This window comes from Sprattus sprattus, assembly GCF_963457725.1.
Source record: "Sprattus sprattus genome assembly, chromosome: 13".
NCBI classification, from domain to species: Eukaryota; Metazoa; Chordata; class Actinopteri; order Clupeiformes; family Clupeidae; genus Sprattus; species Sprattus sprattus.
Window position 1 is genome coordinate 7,262,501 of NC_137911.1, and position 22,011 is coordinate 7,284,511.

Sequence of the window (22,011 nt, forward strand, 5' to 3'; positions counted from 1 at the left end):
TCTCTCTCTCTCTTTCTCTCTCTCTCTCTCTTTCTCTTCCTCTCTCTCTTCCTCTCTCTCTATCTCGCTCTTTCTCTCTCTCTCTCCTGCATCATGCTGGAGCATAAACAAGACAAGCCTTCAGTGAATGCACTCTGTTTGATTTGGTTGATATGGAAAAAGTACTCCAGAACAATCCTATGTAAAGGAGCAAAGATCAAGGGTAAAAGGCTAAAGTGGTTCTTGACACTTACAGGCGTTCAAGCTTGGGCAGATGAGCAAAGGACTCCGGCTCTAAGGACTCAATATTGTTGAAGTGCAGATACCTGCAAGGAAAAATATTGACATCAGATCAAGACAAATAGATCCTTTTTTCATATACATATACCAATGGCAAACACTGGCTAACAGCAGACAGACCAAATGCATACTAGAAGTGCTGTATGTAGGAAGGAGCGTGTCAAGCAGCCGTGCATCATATGGAAGCTCAAACAGCTGTAGTCTTTTTGCCTCTGTGCACACTCAACAAGGACTCCTAAAAGAGCGGGCTTCTTGATGTATGCTGCAGCCTTCGATAGCAGGTCAAGACCCTTTCACAATAAAGAAGACACATATGCAGCCTGTGGCACAACATATTCTCTCTGGTAGCTGAACAACAGAACTACTCTCAAATGACCCATGTAGAATGAATGCAGGAAATATGGACTGTAAACAAATGCCAGACACATGTAAAATGTTGTGTAAATGTTTGTGAAGTGGGCAACTTATGGACTAAATACATGTATCTAACACACATAAGGAAATGTAAAAGTAAGCATACATTTGCGAGGCTAGTAGAAGCAGAAAAATCATTTAAGTGTTTACACTGAGACAAACTTAAGGAGAATGACGGATCTAACCAGAGCAACAACAACAAGTACATGCACACAAAAAACGCACAGAGCTAAACTTATCCAAGACAAGTATCTAAGAGAGAAACAGCAGCATGATGTCACAGTTACTTGGCAACAGCTAGAAATGTAGCAAACTAATTTTCAAACACGATCTTTACAGCATGTGTGTGTGTGAAAGAGAGGGGGTGTGTGGGGAGAAAAGAAACAGAGAAAGACAGATACCTGACCAGTGACTTCATTATATTTTCAATCATGCCTAACAGCTGTACAAACAGTTCCCCCCTCAAGCATAAGGACACTATTACAATTATTTACCCTTTTGTCCAAATGCTCAACTGCTCTGTCACTGCTCACTGCTCTAGATCACATTACTTGAACTGCTTTGGGTTATGCACATGCAACACATGTGCAAACATGATTGTGTGATATTTGAACTGTACTGATAAGAGGACAAATAACTGATAGTTAAGTAGAAGGAAGGAGACAGATGTCATTATGAAAGCCTAGCTTGGGCTGTAACATGTGCTTGATTTGTTGCAATGCACAGAAAGGCATGTGTTGCTAAAACACAACCACACAAAAAAAACGTGCTCTTGACGAGAACACAACTAAAGACTAAAGCGCCAAATAAAAGCGCTCATTACCACATGGGAATTTAAGGTGGTTAAGAGGCAACAGACGGCTTTAGCCTTCATGTCTCTGCTATTTAAACAGTCATTTGTTCAGTATGGATGTGGTTTGGAGGCTGGTTTAGAGGGGTACGCATTGCTTGTTTCGACATGTTGCTGTGGAACAGAAGGCTTGCTGTAGTAATATCCTACAGAGAACACCAACTATGCTAGAATACTTTACTTTCTACTTGATTTAAAGCATAATCTGTGTACTACTAATATTAACTACTCAAGTGAACCTTAAACATTGTATTTCAATGAATTACTTCAAATCCCCTTAATGGCTTTCAATTAAGTGAACATAAAATATTGTCCTACCAGAGGCTTATGGACTGCAGAGAGAAAGAGGAAATACAACAATTCCCCTGAGCTTTGGACGGATTAGTACTTATTCATTTTTGGAGTGCCTGCCAAACACCTCTATGTCTATGTCTATGTCTGTGGCAATGGAAAGACAGAACAAAGAAAGAGAAAGACATAGAGATACATGAATATCACTGTCTAACCCTATCATAAAGCACATAGTATAGGATTACACACGGCTGCAGGCATGACCAGAGAATGGATCTATACTGTCTAACCCTATCATAAAGCACATAGTATAGGATTACACATGGCTGCAGGCATGACCAGAGAATGGATCTCATTACTAAGATGCCTGGGAGTTCACAAGTTTGGGGAATGAAAGCAATGTGTGTGCCGCCACTGGGCAGGACACGGCAATGGCAAGCTGGACAAGAGAAGGCAAGCAGTGGGCTAGGTGGCACAGACCACCCAGCGATGGCTGTAGGAGGACAAACTGGTACCATTACCAGAGGCATGAGTGCCACTCACTTGTCAACTGAATGACAGACATGGGCGATGGCATACATGCTCTAAACATGCAGGGGTGGGAGGATGCAGCAGGTGGTGGTTGGGGTTGGATGCTAAACACAAGGCTCAGTGCACACACGGCATGCATGGACGGACCATTAGGGAACTCAGGGTTCTTCGTTTGCACTCCTCTATTTCCAAATATGCAGTGTGTTGCCTTGCATTTAGGTTATGGCTACAAGCACAGGGTTGTTTCTCAAGCTAAAGAAGAAAAAAAAACGCTGTGCTTGTTCCTCAAAGCTATGCAAGGTGCTCTGACAACTGCAAAGTGGAGGTTGGCAATGGGACTGATAGAGGGCATCCGGTAAAGTCAATGGGCTACAGAGGTTAGGACACGACACAACATGAAGCGAAGAGGAGGAGGTCACTTACAGTTGCTCTAGAGAGACAAGCCCCTTAAATGCTTGCCTGTCAATTGCCTGGATTTCATTCTTGTACAAATAGCTGAAAGGAGAAATAATCAGTGATTTTAGTAAAACATTGAAGGGTACCAACTGATGGGGAAAAATGTAGGAGACTTTGTAGGTCAGAAATGCTGCCAGAATTAACAGATATAAATGTCATTTAAAAAGTCTTTAAAAATCTGAGGAATTCCATTACTTCAATAAATGATCATGTTGCTTGTTTAGGCTACTTTCTCATTGAGATGCGGTCAGTTTGAGAAACCAGCAAGATCATTTATAAAATCAACACTTACAGCAATGAAATATTAGTAGAGCATAATAGCAGTATGAATCCAGTTATTTAATCATCATGGGACCAAGTCCATTATATTAGGTGAGTAATATAAAGACATTCATTATAATGACTCAAACCTAACTAAGCTGGAGAAGTCAAACATTTATAATTACAAAGAATGTAAAACAGAGACACAATAAAACATAGACACTATATCAACATTATTATCAGTATTGGGGAGGTAAAGTCAATCGTAAAAGTGGAAGGTAACATGAACAGGAATATCAAATTACAGTTTGCCAATATCTCAAGCCAACAATACTTTGTTATTAAAGAGGCTATATATTATATGACATAGTATAAAACAGCAATTTATACAAATATTTTCACAGATGTAAACATTATAGCGCTTCAAAGCCCTCTATCCAATTAGACCATGCATGATTGTTTGGCTTTGAGTGTGCATTGCCACATCTGGTGAGCACACAATAGCACGCTTGACATTAGCTGTTGCTCTGGCGATGCCGACTATGCCTCTGAGTCAGTGATGTTCGTGGGAAAGAGAAATCTCAGCCTGAAAAGGCTTCTCTCAAGGGGCCATTTGGTGGTGGTGGGAACAGGCGGGCTTGCCTTGAAATCCAAGAGTGTTTAGTGGGCTTTTCCAGTGGACTCAGCTGACTGTGTATTCTATACAGACATTGTGCAGCACAACATTAATTAAGTGACTGCCCAGGACTTAACAGTGTCTGATTCGATGAACTGTGAAAAACTAAAGGCCAACTCACGCCAACAGTCGCCTGAACCCTACGCCCGTAGCCTGACATGCACCGCCCCATAAAAGTAACTACACATGGCCACGACACAGAACGCAACAACTGTCATTGCTCTGTTTTCCCGGCTTTTGGCTATCTACTTTGCGGGTAGTTAGCTTGCTAATGTAAGTGAAGGTGTTAATGTTTGCTAGCAAACGCCTTGCAAATCACGTCAGACATTTTTTGGTGTGTAACAAATTGCAATTCTATCAAAACACAGCTGTCTGTAGAGTTTAGTCCGCCATCTTTGTTTATTTTATTCCAACAAGCATCATGGAGTGGTGCAGACACACCAACTCATAAGCATAAATGATCACAACGACATGGGCCACTTGCATAGGCTACAGTGTAGGGTAGGCTGTGTAGAGCCTACATACAACCATAAATTACCCTTAAAACTGCAAGCAACACTGGTGCCAAAAAAACGGTAGTTTTGTATATTTCAACCAGTTTTTTTGAAACTGGTGTGACATAATTGTACAGGTTGACACAATTTGTGTGTTCCACTGTGAAAAGAAATAATCTCATCCTACAAATACATTAACCTGAACACTGAAAACCACTGCTTGAGGCCACTGTTTACTCACTGGAGGAAACTCTAACCAGACCTAGTGTCATAGAGTTGACCTGTGACCTGGGCGGCACAAACTTATGTCACCTTATATAGTCTAGGGGCAGTTATTTCATGATGGATATCAAGACACTTGTCTTCTGAGGCAGCACATCAAGGGTCCATCAAGAGATCTAAGGCAGGATGACAGGGCAGTTTACTGTGATCACAGGGGCTGGATTTCAGGCTGTCTTCAGATTAGCTGTACAACACCCAGGCTATCAATTACAGCCATCTCCAACAAACCCACCTGGGCCATACAGCCTGGTGATTAGAGCACAGTCATGGATACAGTGGGGTTTGGGGAGGGCAGCAGGGTTGTCAGAGAGGATGATGGATGGAGGCATGGAGCTCACCTCGCTATCATGTCTTTTGTTGCACAACTGGCTAATTCACATGAAAGTGCAGGAAATGCCATTTGCTTGTGATATTTGGGTAGCCCTAGTGCAGCTGTGACGGTGATACTGAGTGGAATATGCTCAGTCATGGACAGGTGTGCAGAATTGTGAAAGGTCAAAAGGCTGAATGAATTGCTAGTGGAGGCATCCATTCTAAACTGTTTTTACTGAAGCAGAATGCATTGGAGGAAATTCCTAGATGATGGATATTGTTGAAAATTTGATTAAAATAGATGATCTAAGAGTGGAACATACATTTACCATGTAAACTCACCCGAAAACCACTTTACTTTGCTTCACATTGCACAGCAACCCAAACAACACAGTCTTTTAGGGACACCAGCCAACAGACACAACTGCTTACATTGATAAGAATATATACACAGATTAAGAATATAAGCACCCATCCTTGTAAGAAAAGGAACATCAAAATTGAATGCAAAAAAAACCCAATGTATTTAACTCCAGGCTCATTGCAGTGAAATACTGACAGGCTCTTGGAGGGAAATGTAATTAGGGTTTAGGTGAGGAGAAGGTGTAGGGTAGACAAAAACTTCAGACATACTTACCTAATATCAGGATAAACGCAAACACTCTTACCACAACTGAGCCTTATTGCTGGCTAATGAGCCTATGACTAACAAAGGCAGGAACTACGCCATGCTCCCCTCCCCCAGGCTAAACACAGCTGAGGCTGATCTCTGGGCTTCATGGTGTGGAGGGGGAGAGACAGTCAGACAGATACATTCAGTGGATTAGCCATTAACCTCAAACAGGAATGTCTGGGCTCACACTTCCTCCAACTTGTTCTGGTTCTGAAACTGTTTTTCGCTGCTTTTTGAACTTAGACAGAGGGAGTTATGTTGAAACAATAACTGTCAAGGCGTAGGGTGAAGTTCATCTTTTGTGAGAGCTGGCACTGGTGAATGGTTTTTGGTGTGTGAACTTGGGTCTCTGCCTTATGGATAAACCTGAGCTGATGAAAAAGAACTTCCTCTGATTCATGCGGGGACAGTTGTTTGGCTGCACTGGATCTCTTTTGTACACACAATTTTATCAGTATTACCATGGGATGATAATGCTTCAAAGCATCTCATAAAAGAATGCTGTTTGAATTAAAACCAAATCCATCATGAATGAGTGATCACCAGAAACTAGGCAGTTTATTTAAGATTTCAATCATTTTAACAACCGATGAGACCTCCCTTCTATTTGGTAGAGAATACTTCTTCACAATAACACTTTGCAAACAGAGACAATCATCAACATCTAGCAAAATGTGTGACAAATAAGCTAAACTTACAGATATTTCAGGTTTTCCAGATCTTCAAAGGCCCCTCTCGGGATTCTTCTGATGTTATTGTTGTTTAATAGGCTTAAAAAAAGAAACAAAATCACATTAGCAGACACGATCTTAAGGGCATTCCCTGACGTACAACTCTACACATGTCACAAGTCATGGCTGTTGAGAGGCTTACAGTGAAGACATCACATGGAAAAAGAGCCACTGTGGTAGCAGGTGGCTATTTTCGTGCTAGACACTAATATTGGACTTTCTCTTTGTTTGAGGATAAATGAGGCACAAAGGTATTTTTCTTGATTGTCTAAGTCAGTGACAGACTTTGTATTGCAAAGCCAGGCAAGCTTTTTTCGTGTGCTAGACTGTTTAAAAGTGCTCGCCAATGGCCTTATCCATCATGTGCCTTTCACCAGTCAGGCCTCATCTGATTAGAGTAAAGTGGATGCTTAATGTTTAAGTGTCAGCATTTTTTTGTAACTCAGTATTTATTTATATATATAAAAAATATATAGCATAGTGTCCATATAGCAAACAACAGTTTTAAATGCATGCAGATGGTAACCTGTGTCACCTATATAACACTTACACAATATTACTGATAGAGTTATTTTTTATATTTATAAATGATTTAAGTCAGCATTTCTCGTGAACATTCAAGTGTGGTGCACATTCAAAGTAACTGGCAGGTATGGATGCTTGTGTGAAAGTGTCTTCATGGATTACAACAGGTACAGAAGAGTCCCAAAGTCATATTCATTTTTCTCAGAGCACTGCTATCAGAATGAAAATAAGGTTTGCTTATATTTTTCTAAAAAGTATCACACAGTTTGATAAGACTGTTAACTAGAGAGAAGAAGCCATCCATATCTCTGTCATGTACTTAGTTTGCCTGGTCATAGAATTCTGTTCACTCTATATTCATCTCGGCAACAGGTTTATGTATCAGTTGTAATGGAGCCTGTTGCTGATTCTGAAGAAACCAAGTAGTCTATGATGCATCCACCGAAAAGTGCTCACGTACTTCACTCTAATCAGATAAGGCTTGAGTGGTGCAACGCACATGATGGATATTGTTGCAAGCTAGGAGAAAAACAAATCCACACACAGTATGAAGTGACGTGTGTGAAACCTCAAAAGCAGGAGGCCACAGGGTGAGCAGCTCCATCAGAAGCCTGGAGACTGAGGGGAGATGGCGAGAGAGACTCATCTGAAGTGAAATAGGGTACTTACAGAGTGTTGAGGTTCTTGAGTCGTCTGAAAGAGCCTGGCTGTAAGTCTTTTATTTTATTGAATCTCAGGTCTCTAGAAGAAAAAAAAATGAACAAAGTTTAGCAATTCACACTTCCGCAACAAATCATGCATAATACAGTGTTGGTTTGAATAGTCATTGCACTGACTGCATGCACGTACAATCTGTGATAATTAGAGATCACTCTTATCATAGATTTTTAATGTTAGAGTTTTTAACTTCCATTTTTAGAATAATCAGAACAGAGGCTGAAGTCTGAAGCTGGAAGCAGGCACTAACAGTGACAATATGCTGCACTAAAATAAGTGTTTAGTCTATGAGTGAGTGGGGAGAACTTAGGTCAACCACACAAATAAACTTTGCCATGAGGTCACATGGCTGTTACAAAACGTCCCAGCATAGAGTGGACATAGATTTATATCCTTGCTTTGTGTGCTGTGTGTCTTTGCAAGTGAAGGGTCTCAGTCACTGGGCAGACTGACCCGACAGTATCAGGCTGCTGACTAGCCATGCTGTGCACCGAGGCAGACATAGAGACAGTAACCAACCACAAAAATGCCCAGACAACAGCAGGGAATAATAATAATAAAGATAAAGCCGTCTCCACAAGGATGACTAACTCATCTCCCAAGCTCTCCCCACTGCATAGTCTCTCATCAGCAACAGATAAGGGCTGAAAATGCTCATTCAGGTCAAAATGGGTCACAAAGCAAAACCATGAGAGAGAAACACATTTCTGGCCACTAAGAGACAGCTGCTTCTGTGGGCAGTTACATCAGTCTAGTGTTGAGAGATACTTAACATGCAACTGATTTGTATTTGAGATACATTTTTAATGTGTGTAGTTTTAACACAAATTTGAACCATTTTGAATCAGCATTACGGAGTTATGTTCCAAAAACGAATTAATTAACTAGCTTAAAGGTTTGGATAAACCTGGCAAACACCACCAACAGCCCAGTTGACACTGAATGGTGTATTTTGGCAGTTAAGCTGGCAATGTCATGAGTGAGAAAGCTTTTCTCCATTTTTGCAAGGTATTCCAGCCCGGTACACAGAACTACAAAGGGCATATCCTGGATGGCTAGTGGGAAAGGCACAGGTGTTTTTAACTGTCCTTCACATGACCATATGCTATCAAAATTAATTTGAGGATGGTACCAAAACTAGTTGCTTAAAAAAATCATACCTCAAAAAGTGCCAAATTGTTGCAAAGTGGTACTTTAACCATTGCGAAACAAGGTCATAAATCAGTGTGAAGGTACTGTACTCATCAAAGGCTCACAGAATTCTTTCTGTTTTAGACTATTTCTGTCTGAAGGCCAGTATACTTTCGTTACTTAGTAACAGCAGGCACAACAGCTACCGGGCCAAATAATAAAACTATAGATTCCTGAACTCTGCATTCTCGAGTTTCTTCAAATACTTTAAATACCTATTTTTTTTATAGCAGAGCAAGATGTTTTTGGGTCATCCATTCGACGAGAAAATGAGAAAGAAAGCACAGCATCTGGATCCTATTATAGATCCTATATATATTACAGGCTTTTTATATAGTAACTTCCTCTCCTTTAGAATCACATGAGAGTCTATATCTATCAGGACAGTGTAGGAGGTTATTGTAGGGAGATATGGTGTATTTTGCATACTGAAATCCATCAAGAAATCCATTTACCATAAAAACCCTGGTGACTGGACACTAAAGCCTCTTGTTACTCATTTCACAATGTGATGATTTCTACCCTAAAAACATGAGTGCACTGAGGCCTTAAAAATGATGGATGGGTTTTCTCAAATCATTCCAGTGTATTCCCAATTAATATCTCAGCACATTATTCCAGTACTCCATGCAAGACACAAGAGCTTTGATGTAGTCACCTTGTGACCCACCATCCCATGCATCCTGCTCAACCTCATGGAGCATTTCTAGTTAGTAAAAAACATACTGACGACAACAAGCCTTATCTGTGATGCACGATGCTCAAATATTCCGTCCTGGGTCAAGCATGGCCAATATTGCTTAAGGCCTTCATTTCGGGAAGTACGTGCTTGGAGACAACTTTTGGGAATTTTGGGAATGACTGGCAGCAGAAATGAAGGTAATTACACATCATTTTTGTCTGTGATCTAATGGTGTGCTATTATCTGATTGCATTTTCCACATTTTACTTTCAAACATCTTGGCCTGAGTAGAAAATATACAATGGCATTGCTTGCTGAGTTGTATATTTAGATCCAGAAAGTTCCAAATGTGCCAAAGGCTGTGTTGGTAACAGCAGTAGCTCTGGCAGAATCACTTTGTGTCTTTTGTGTGGTTCTTTGGTTTCATAAATCACAACTAAAACTGGGTGAAAGTAACTTGAGGAGAAATCTCTAAAATGCTAGGATAACAACTGAGGGCAAATCCAAATACAGTCAAGATAAAGTCTGGGAATGTTACAAGTATCATATAAAACATCTACCTCTGCGGGAGTTCACCCCAACTTAAGGCTTCAAACTTAAAAGGGTCACTGTGGTTATGTGGACGTTTTTTTAAAAGACTCCAAGCCAAGACTTGTTTGCTTATATTTCATCCTGTCTGACACTAGATCCTCATCTGAAATATTCACTCCTGGTGCTGCCGGCACTTTCCGCATAGCAGACAGCTCGGCCAGGGGACAAGACAAACGGCCCCTTCAGCCTGTCAGCTCCATACACACCTCCCTACTATAGCGCCAGCACAGCCTGTGCCAAAGTGTGTAAGTGTCTGTCTTTGTGTGTGTGTGTGTGTGTGTGTGTGTGTGTGTGTGTGTGTGTGTGTGAGCGCGCGCTCGCACTTGCACACTGCACATCAGCCAGTGTGACATGCTTCAACAGGGGCTGCCCGCACTGTGGGAATCCTTTGACGTGATGCTCCAGGCAATGCTTTCAGCAGGAGCACATGGTGCCATTTCACTCGATGTTCACTGTGGAAAATATTTCATACCTCAGGATAGGAATCTAAGGGCCAGAATTTCATTGAGTTGTGCTTGAGTGAGCGGCTGAGACCTCAGCTTTCAGCAGTACTACACAGGGAAGACTCCACATTCCATATCTAATTAGTCTGTGATATCAAGTTGTGCAGGTTAATCATCATCATCTGTGGAGGACGCGGGAGGCCAAGTCAGAATGATTTTTAGAGACCTGTCAGTCATAGGTTTCATGGTACTATGGAATGAGCTCAACAAGTCTATTTCAATCTTTGAGGGTATAAACCTGATCTAAACGTATTTTCCAGACATGTTAAAGTGCATGAAAATGGCAAGTACTTCCAGTAAAACAGCATGAGGTCTAAGGGTGTTGGCGTACTGTTCAAATTTGGTAACTGTACTCAACATGTGAGGAGCACGGAGCATCACACAGAATTTGTATTACTAAATCTTTCAACTATGTTCTCAAGGTGAGCGACTAAGCATCAAAGGTGGTCATCATCTGGCTTGCTGTTTAGGACTTAAATGCAAAAAGGTCTTGCTCCAAAGGGTGAGCTACTCGGCTCACAGAGCTGAATGACAAACCATACACAGTGCTCAAGCCATGTAAAAAGGATGTGGTCTGTGGCCGGTAAGTCAGTAAGTAGAATATTTACTACCTGTAAATGTATGTCATTCTGCAACTCAAAAGGTACCACTCAACACCAATCCTTTCAACACATTTCCTTCAGCTGCAGTGAGGACACATTGTCACCAGTTGTTCAGCGGCTTATCAGAATAAGGTCAATAGAAATGTTGAGTCATTCAGAAAATAACAGGAAGAAACATGGCACCCCTCCAATAAACAGACTCACTCATTTATAGTTTTTTTGTTTATAATCTTCTGGTGGAAATATTTACGTCGACAGGATGGTGTTTAGAACTTTCGAAAAAGATCAACTGGCCATTAGAGATCTTTACACACACATCTTTGGGTGAATAATACCAGAGTCGTTCTATTCCATGTTTATTTTGCATACCACTTCATGGTCTCAATAATATCAGACCATGTAAAGTAACCAATGTTAGTGAAAACTCTGTCTTTTATCAATGCACTATTCAGTATCAAACTCAGGAACTGCAATTTACCAAATGGACGCACAAAAAAGCAGCCCTTCGAGCAGGACAAAATCTCACTGACAAGAAAGCTAGCAAGACGGAATGTGTCATGTGAAATAAATCTTTACTCCCTGTGATGTAGGCTGTTGAGCTGTGGAGAAAGTCACCTGGACAAATTGGTTCCGGTTCAGAAAAGGTATTTTATTTCCGGCTGCTGGCAGGTGATTGGACAACACAGTACACACTGCACACTAAATACATTAAAAAAAACACACATCTATCACAGCCGACCACGCTACCACTTAACATGACACAGAGGGGTCAAGAACAGCCTGCCCCTTTATCACCAGGGGCTAGTGATAACACATGAACTACTCCCACCAGGAGTCAACCACCGTACATCTATAATAATTTATTATTATTAATATATTATTTTAATATAATAACCTACAGAATACATTTCCACCACAGATCAGTGTATGATACATAGTCATTAATGAATAACACTCCCAATAGAGTTTGGTAGAAGACATGAAGTTTGCAGTTTTGAGTGTTAGCATTTGAGCACTTCCTGGCTCCAAAAAAAAAATCCCTACGGATAAATGAATGGGTTTACACAAAATCAACCAAAATAAGGTGTGAGCAGAACAATGCCAGTAGAAAACCTTGGCAAATAGTTTGGTTAGTTCGAAGGTAGTTAACAGTGAGGCACATTTCCACTTTTCAACCAATTGTTGACTGGACGCTGTCCGTATTTAATGCCCATTCTTATACAAAAAAAGTGAAATTATACATAGTCCATTCCGTTCATGTGCGCCAGCATAATACTTCTCCCTACGTGCTACAATAAGTGACAGCGTGAATCTTGCACCACCATACTCCACAAGTACATCATGCTAAACACATTAGGAGCTGACTGATATAAACTCAACCCACTCAAAACATAGGACTATCCATGATACCTAATGAAGAATCAGAGTTTCCTCACATTGTGTGTTCTATTAAAGACCTGTTTGGATTCTGACAAGGCTGATACAGTTGCTGGGATACATGGACCCAGTGAGATTGGAGTGTGGTGATCCAAATAATCGGTGACTCATGGCTTGTCCGTGCAGCGGTCTGTTTATTCTCCACAAAATTCTGTTCTTTGGCAGGGAGCTCCCAAATTAATGGAGCTTGGATTCACCAACCAGGTGCCAGGCCTGGCAGCCATGACTAGGGGGAGACACTCACACAACATTCAGGGATCTATACGCCAGGGAAACAGGCTTCGATTTGAAGCTGGACACGACCCAGCCAGTTCCTCTAAAGCACACGTCGTGCTTCATGTTTTAAGAGTATATATAAGTGGACATGCCAGAGTTTAGGGATTCCACTGGACTTTGTCACTATAGGCAGACACCCCATGACAATGGACATACCTAGTTATATGGGCTTATCCAAGGAGAGAGCTTCTAAATGAACACCATTTTAAGAAACTAGGAAGAGCCACATTTCAAATTTCATAATCTCCTACCTACATATTTTTATAATCCCCATATTTCCAGGGTTAACAACACTGGATGTCTAAGTAAAAGTCCTCAGAGTAGTTTTTGTGGGTCAAGCATGTGGATTTGTAAATGAAAAATGGAAACAGGGGGTGTGTTAAATCAGCTGGTCTATGGCTGAGGTCTAGTAATACACTAGGAGGTTTACTTTAAGTTATCCTTTCACTCATAAGTTTGCCTTTTGATGTCTTAGTTGTCACAATCATTACTATAATCAAATTCACTAATACTACAAACTAACAAAATGAACCAGCTATGTGAAGCTTACCCATGTTCAATCACTTCTTAATCAACTGTTAAACTTGAAAAAAGTCTGCTTCAGGCATGTTCCTGTTTAAGTAATGACAGTGTAGAAACATGTATGATCATTTGTCAGGAGGCAATATATTCACTGTCCGACAAGACTGTTCCTGACATTCACATGCCATCTCCAATTTGAGGCACCGAGGCACTGGCTGAGGATAAAAGCAGTTTTCACAGAAGTCTACTGTGCACTGTGTCTTGTGTCTTGGGTACACCAAATGCAATTGCATAACTCAAGAACTAAAACAACTAGTTTTAACCACCATGACATTGGCACACATTTTCTAAAATGTCAGTCCAGGCTAATACCACACTCCAAATGCAAAATAACAAATAAAGATTATCATCCAGTAATCAGGGAGACAACCACAAAAAAGAACGGTGTGTGCACTGGTGCATGTTCTGAGGTCATGGTTCAAGTTCCCTGAGCAGAGGAGTCAGCTATCCTCCTGGGGAAAACAAGAATGTGACGTGATGGCAAGACAATCCATGACAACATTTTGGGAACAGGATGCAAGTCTTGGTCTTGTTGGTTCACAGCCTGCCAATATATACCACAGGGGAAATTCCACAGTCCAAATGTCCACAATGATAAAGAGCATGGAGCGTGATAACATGACCGGCCATGATTACCACCAGCACTGCTGTTTTCCCGCCTAAATCCCTTTCTCTGCAACAATGGGGTAGAGTTCAAGAGCAACATGAAACATTTACGCAGATTGGTAGGGCCGCAAGCTGAGAACTTCAATTTTTGAGTTCTCCAAGTTCAAGACAATCCAAAAAGCTTCATACTAGTGTAAGATTTTGCATGGTGTTTTTTTTGTGTGGAATCTATTACTTTGGCAAGTGGGGATTCCTTTCAGGTATGTGTTGGTAAAACAATATATAGAGAAACAGATGAAAAAAAATCACTGAGGTTCCCTTTTTTACAGTCTTACATCATCTTCCTTGGAGCATCTATTGTTTCAAATAAAAGTGGCACTGGTCCAAACTGACACACACCTTTGAAAATAGTGCTTATTAGATAGGCTGACACTCTGTGTTATTAATGTTTCTTAACATATTTCCTAAAAGTGTTGGGCCTGATCTTCAACCTGCAAGGCACATTCTGAAATGGGTTTACACTTGTAAGAAACAGTACTGTGTGTGAAAACCAGATGTTGAGGCCACAATGTTCTTCTCTATTGTGTCTGTATAGTTTTTAAATGATAGCTGAGTTATTTATTTTTTCCAGGTATAATGATTTTTTCATTTTCTTACAATATCACCCCCTGCCCATTTTCACAGCTGCCTGTTGCAGGTTTACACCACCTCCTTTTATTCCACGGATGATTCCGGGTGGCAGCAGAATGGAAAGAATCCAGGTGTTTGGATTGGATGTTTCCAACCAGGTGAAGTTCAGTTCAAGAGTATAAGCTGCAGTCAAAATCTGATGCAATCTTTGACACAAGCCAACGCTTGACAGCCAACAAAGGCCCCTGCTCTGGGAAATGTATTTCCTTTGTCAAGCAACTACCCACTCTGTCACATGCCTGAGGCTCTTGAGTGATGATACTGGGGTTTCAGGTGATTTCTGGTTGTCCATCAAATGAGTGCCTGCCTGTGACATTGAGTTCCGACACAGTAATAGTTAACGCTGTCATGCACAGACACACCAAATTCTCAAAAATGCGTCTCAAACAAGCATTGAACATATGAAGTGTTCGCTCACAGGCAGTCTCTTGAGACCAGCCCAGGAATAATGTTGGACCGGCAAGACAAACCCTTGCAAACGGCAGTGACACAGGAAGAGAGCGGCCAGGAGTGTTTCTTTCAACATCTATCTGGACCCGAATCTCCCTGTGCAAATTAGTAAAGCTTTAGGGATTTCTCTGGCTTTGCATTCCACAATACCACGGAGAATGAACGCCTGACAAAGCCTGACTGCAGCAAATTCCACACAATGATGCTCCTCTTTCCCTCCCTGACTAACTCTGTTTGGACTGGCTACTTTGGGGATAAGAACTGTTTTACCTACAAAAAGTGGGTAGATGAAGACAACACAGATGACAAGACAGGAATGATGACCGTTTGACCTCACGCAGTTAAACGGACCCTTTCTTCTGGGTCCCCGCTTAAAGGGGCTGTAAATTTGCCCACAAACTAAGGGTCACTTACATGGCACTCCCACTCAACTAAATGCCCCCTCCAAAGGGAAGCTCCCTCAACCCCAGGATCCACAGGTCACATGACCAGTCCGTCAGTAGTCCAAACCCTGTAACCTTATTCTGGACAGCGACGTGAGTGAGGGACACCTGTTTCACCACAAATACATCTATTAAGCACTAGAACAGGGGGGCATGTTTTCTAGGAAACTGAGGACTAGAAAGGGAATGGACTATTGGTCATCAAGAAGTTGTGTTTTAGTCATGCTCATTCAGATATTCAGATGTTAAATTGACTTTTAACTTAAACTTTTGAATGTAACAAATAAAGAAGATAATGTTTTTGACAAACAGCTGAACTAGCTAGATCACTTCACACTGTAGTTGAATACATGCATAACAAAAGTGTCTATCAATACCTAATGCTGTACTTTAATTTCATAACACTGACGTGTTATTTGTTTTCCATGGCATCTAGTGGATAGTTGATCTTTCCGACAGTGACTGAATTGACTTTCTCCATGTGATTTGTATTGGGAGAACAGTATGCCATAACAAACGGGGGAAAGTCATTCACTGTTATACTTCGAAGACAGCCCTCAGAGGCAAGAGCTGAAAAAGTAATGATGGCAAGCAAGCGGGATGGAGGAGGAAGAAAAAAAACCTCACCCACGTTGACGTGAAAAAACGCCATGTTCTTCATGATCTCACCAGATGTGAAGTAGATAGAGTGAGGGAGAGAGAGGTCGTTAAGTGCAGGACTTCTCTTTTCATGCTGGTCAAAAGGTTTATGCTTTATAATAAGATACTCCGGTTGTGCACTATAAATGTTGTCTACAAAGACCTTAGAATTCATGTTAAAAGCTGAACTATGGTAATTCCTCCTACGTTTTGTAGAGAGAAGAACATTTTGACCTTACTGTGACCTGGACAAAAAGAGTTAATCAGCTGCTACTTGTTTTATTTATTGCTCTGTTGAAATGATGAACTGGGATGTGCACCGTGGCAAGCATTTCCAAACAACAGGGATGAAGGACTGGTGAGAGAGAGGCCCTCTCTTAATGTAGAATCTCTCACTGTCGTCTAAAGCCCCAATGTTGTAAAGTAGAATCTCTCACTGTCGTCTAAAGCCCCAATGTTGTAATTCTCATGGAATTAGTCATTATTATTGAAGTCCTTCTCCAATTACCAAAGAGTTGGCTTCCAGATGGACTGGATAAAAACAACTTAGGAAATGACTCTGATCGACCAAATGGAGCGACTTAATGGATGTTACAGAATATTGGACTGTATTTACTTAATTTGTCTTCATGAAGTATCTGAAACAACACATAAAAAACAGTGGGATATTTTGATTATAGATTTGTGTCATGGACTAAGCTTCCTCCAGTCAAAAGTAGTTCAACTTGCATCTCTTCCCTGACCCTCTTCTCTTTTCTGTGTCTATAGGTTTAAAGAAGCATGTATTACCAGATTGCACTGTTTTACTTACCATGATATAAGACACCAGGGTTTTCCTTGCATAGAAAATTCCAAGCTGGACACTTTAATTAGCCACTTTGAGTCATAAAGAGACTGCTTCAAGGAAACAGGGTCACACGCCCAACCAAGTGCATGTCTGTCTGTCCGTTTGTTTGTTGGCACATGGACACATTGTTGTGACGACCAGAGATTGATTATAACAGACCACTGTTGTGCTCAGTAGAGTTCTGTCATTAGTGAGTGCAATGGAATCATCATGCTGGTCTGGTGCCATATTGATCCAGGAAGGGCTGCCAAAGAGGAGTGAACTCAGACTATCACAAGATATTCAATCTGACAGCAGCCAGTAGGTGCAGCGAAATCTTGGTCTCTTTTGCTCTGTATTCTATATATTTAGAAAACATGTAGTGCTTTGCAGGGTGACAACTTATAATAGAGATAAAACTGATGATGAGTTTCACGTGTGAAAAGGCATCGTGTAACATCATAGAACTTTATAATCATATGGTAACTGTTACAAAGTATAACTCTGATAACGACAGGACTAATAGTTAGGTCTGAAAGTGGAGGACCAAGCTGAGTGGAGCAACAGTAGATGGGGCGAAGCAGTGCTGAGGTGAATCAGGGAGAATACATGAAGTTCTGTCAAAAGAGTCAGAAATGGCTCTGTCATATTAATGAATGCAGTGGCTATTGTTAGGCAATAGAACCTTTATGTTACAGTTATAAAAGGAAAAATGTTTCAATAATCAGTATTTACTCTGTGTACGTGTTGGCTTTGGTAGATCAGTTCGTCATATTCCTGTATGGATCACAGCTGGATGATGCTTGTGCAGCAATTAAACTGGGATGGCTGTACAAGCTCCTTAATGTGAAGGGTAGTAGATGATGGGACCATTGAAGATGAAAGAAAGTAAGTTTACAGGGACCCAGGAAATCTCCTTTGGGAAAATACCAACTATTGTTTGCACTGATGGAGCTGAACAAAACACCCCAATTTAAGAACAACTGACCTGGAAATCCATTCATTTGGAATATTTTCCCAAGTGCCTTCCCACGTTTGGGAACACCTTGTGCCATAGTTCCTTCATGGCTAGGTCTTTGAACTGAATTTTACTGCGTACACTCAGAATAGTGTGCCAAAAACATATATGATGTTATTTTCAACTACCTTTGGAAAAAAGGCATACAAAATGTTGTTAACTTCAAATGAGCTTCCATCATATATGAATTATTAAAAACAGAGAGTGTGAGCTCAGTGAGAGGCACAGTGCCAACACCTGGCCCCTGTGATCAACACTTATACCACAGATATCACCCCAGATACAGTGTTACCACAGACCTGAACACAACTGAAGTGCAATACTGTTCAACTTGACCAAGAACATGCCTGGAAGAAATACTGAACTGGCATAAGAACTATGGACACAGTGAGGACATGACCCACTTCTGGATATCTTGTCAGGCACCAAATGCCATAGAAAAGAACAACACAGCCATGAGTGTCTCTGCAGTCAGCGGCCATTCCCAAGCTTTCCAATGGAGTGGCCTGCGAGGTGCTTTGATCTGAACACCAACCCGCCAACATAAATGGACACACTGTTGTTCAGGCCAAAGCTAGGCCTCAAGGGTCAAGCCAGCCAGTCATTTGGCACTGACCTCGCAGGCTCTTGCGCCACCACCACTCTTTCATAACTCAGGAGCACGGGCCAAGCCATGATCATCAGGCACTAAACTGCTCTGAGGAACAGAGGATGAGAGGGTGGGGGGGGGAGCACACAAAGAGAGAGGGAGGGGTGGAAGGGATAGTTACATTTAGACAAAAACCTTTTGGACCACTCTGCAACGCGTGACTGCACTCCAGTGATGAGGAATTTCCATCTCAAATGGGAGCCGCCTGTCAGCCTGGGACGACAAGGGCAAGCCACACCACATTTTTAAACCAAATTTCAGTCACCAATAACACATAGGGACCCCATTCCACTCTTTTTGCTCTGACAACCTCTCAAAGCTAAAGCAGATACTCGGTCCAAGGCCTGAGAATGGTCAAGAGGGTGCTATATCATTGCTGTTCAACAGCATGAAAAGACATAGCATAGACCAGTAGTTGGAGCTGTTTCTACATGACAAATATCTCAGCGGCAGTTATGTAATTGTACACATTCCTCTTCATGGACACATTAATTTGACCTCAGAGGCACTGTCTGACACAGTCTGACCACTTCTCAATCAAACCAAATGCAATAAGCTCACCAAACAAATGTCACACTAGGTCCCACTTTCCGCTGCATCAACACATTCCTGCACATTAAAAAAACATAAAGCAGCAAATGTATTGCCGCCCCATTCCGCAAAAATATCTCTGAGAGCCGGGGTGGTTCAAGATTTACAGAAGAATAATTAAAAGGGTGGGGGGTGAACAAAGAGCAGACATGGAGTCGTGTCCAAACAAGACCACAGAGGTCTTTGGAGGGGAGGGTGGTTCCACAGGTGGCAGTCGTCCCCCCACCCCCCCCCCCTCCCCCTCTTCAACTGAACAGAGCTTTGGGGGACAGAATGCACACGCTCCTCCACAGAGACCTCCACTGGAGCCCCTGACGCCTCTCTGACATGCCTGAGAGAGGGATGACCAAATGGGAAAACAAGAAAAGACAGATCTCCAAACATTCATCTGGTTTCTCTCTGCCCTGGGACCGTCAGAGCCATGGTGCTGTTTTCAGAGCTGGAGGCTTGCCTACAGATGTTCGAGGAGGCTAATAGGGAATGTAGCACAGCTCTCGTTAGAAGCTGACTCGTTCCTTTGTGCCATGGCGTGGAGCTGAATAGAGACCTCTGTTTGCACAGAAGTATACAGGGCCGGGAAGTGAACGCATGTAGCAATCACATGGGTCTATTAAAACCAGAAGGGGAACATGGCACAAATTGAAGGCTCCTTACTCAGTCTCCATCTCTGCCTGCTATGTGCCTACTCCGACTGAAACTTCACACAAGGGAGTTCCTGTTCACAAGGTGTCGGGAAGCTTCTGAAGTGGCACTAATCTTGTGAGCTGCCTGGGTCAAACGCCATCCCTCAGTGCATCTGAGGCGCCAGCTCTGACAGGGTCAAACTTGCGCTGACCTGAGTGCCAAGGCATGGCAATCAAGCTGATTCCTGTCTTTGTCCCCCCTTTACTAATCCATGATCATCCAAACAACAGAAGTTGAAATAGCTTTTTTGTGTCATTTGACAAAACTATGCTGCTTGCAGCACCCCTGAAAAAAAGTGACACGCAAGTCAGCTGAGCATGGCAGGGTGCAGAATCAAATCTATTGTTCAGTGGTCAGTAGGCTATAATAGGGCAAACCATGTCCACAGACGAAATGCAGACGAACTGTGGTAAACTCTGCTTGTTCCAATTTCCCTTTCCATGGTTTTATGAATCCTAGGCCAAGGTCGCTTATCTTCATATTTATTGCCTTCAATCCGAGCATAGCTAAGTTTTCAAGGACTGCAGTCATTGTATTTCACACCAAGTTCACATGCAGTGAATTACATATTTCACCGACTTCTATTAACATCACAGCCTGCAGTTAGGCTCTCCGAGGGATATTAAATAGCTTTCGAACAGCGAGACGGACAGCTGCTGTTACACGTTCCAGTTATGGCAGACAATAATGCTGGTCTTATCGGGGGAGGAAACCCAGCTGCCTTTCAGTGGTGTCTACATAAAATGCCACCAAAGACTCGAATATTTGAGAAAGTAAGGTTGCCATATGATCCCTTGTAGTAGCCTAAATAGCATCCACAGTTACACTGTTATGGTTTTACAACTTTATGTCGAAGATGTCAGTTTTGCAAAAAAAGTGAAACAAAATCTATACAGCGACGAAACTTTGCCTGCCATCAATGCAACAAAGACTGGCATTTAAGTTATCGCAAGGTTAGTAGAGAAGCAAGAACCACTTCGATCTGCAAAAGTTGTAATAGGCCTACTGTTCATCTTGAAGTGGAGACGGATAAAACAATCAACGAAACTCTACTAAGTTTCTTTCGACTTTGAATAGTAGGCTAAGTTAATTCCCAATGTATCCACCCCCTCCATCTCCATGTCGGTACAATAGCCTGCCTTCAGTTGATAACTGCACTTAAGTTACTAATTAAGAAGACGCCGGGTTAAATCAGGGCAACCACTTTGGTATCCCTAAATGGGTAAAGTGTGACAAAAGACCATATTTGAACCGTTTTTAACATAGCGTGTCTGTAAAGTGCAGAGGACAAAGCGGTAGATCTTCCGTCCCACCCCCACTACTTTCCCATAGAATAGAGTACTTACAGGATGGTGGTTTGAGGAGACACGGCAGGTACAGTTTCCAAGTTTAAATGCATACATCTAACGGTAGTGCGAAAACATAAACAGCGGCTTGGGCAAGAGGAGACGACGTGAGGACCACTGGCGACCAAGAAAAGTCCAACCGCCGCTAAAAACGAGGGTAAATTTCGGCCAGTCCACATCGCCATTGCAAGCGAGTCAGCCGTGCTGAGAACTCACCGCTCGCTACCCCTCTCGCCGACTAACTAACATCAGTTTTTCTAAAGCTTAGGAATTCGGTAGTCACTATACGCTCCCTCCGGACAGCAAAACATAGGGCAGTGTTACAGATGATGTGAGACGTGTAGAAGCCAATCAGGAACTCCTTTGACAAACATTAATACCCAAAGCCCATCCTACCATCTATCAAAGCTAATAAAAAAATGTTTGGTCTATTGCTTCATGAGCAGGATGGGTCGTTCATATGTGCATATCAGAGCGACTTTGGTTACAAAAAAACATACGAATGGCAAGCTAAAACTATATAATATGGAAAGGGCACTATTTAAGTTCCAAAAACAGTTACATTATGCAGCATTTTTTTGGCGAAAAGAATGACCTAACTCTATCTAAGGTTTCAAGTTGTTTACAACCTAATAGTAATACGTTGGTAACATCAGAAAAAGGCCATGTGAAAATATGAAAGCACACTATTTCCTCAAACAAATCTGCACATT

The 22,011-nt window shown here is 41.8% G+C and overlaps 1 protein-coding gene across 1 annotated transcript in view; it reads right to left on the bottom strand.

The window, feature by feature from the left end:
• pxdn (peroxidasin) overlaps positions 1-21,521 on the bottom strand; it is a 53,751-nt gene extending 32,230 nt beyond the window's left edge. The window contains exons 1-5 of the mRNA XM_080850310.1: positions 21,299-21,521; positions 7,445-7,516; positions 6,218-6,289; positions 2,789-2,860; positions 234-305 (exon numbers count right to left, since the gene is read on the bottom strand). Coding sequence (XP_080706436.1) covers positions 234-305; positions 2,789-2,860; positions 6,218-6,289; positions 7,445-7,516; positions 21,299-21,483 — 473 coding nt within the window. The 5' untranslated portion in view covers positions 21,484-21,521. The remainder of the gene's footprint in view (positions 1-233; positions 306-2,788; positions 2,861-6,217; positions 6,290-7,444; positions 7,517-21,298) is intronic.
• Between the last annotated feature and the right edge of the window lie 490 nt (positions 21,522-22,011).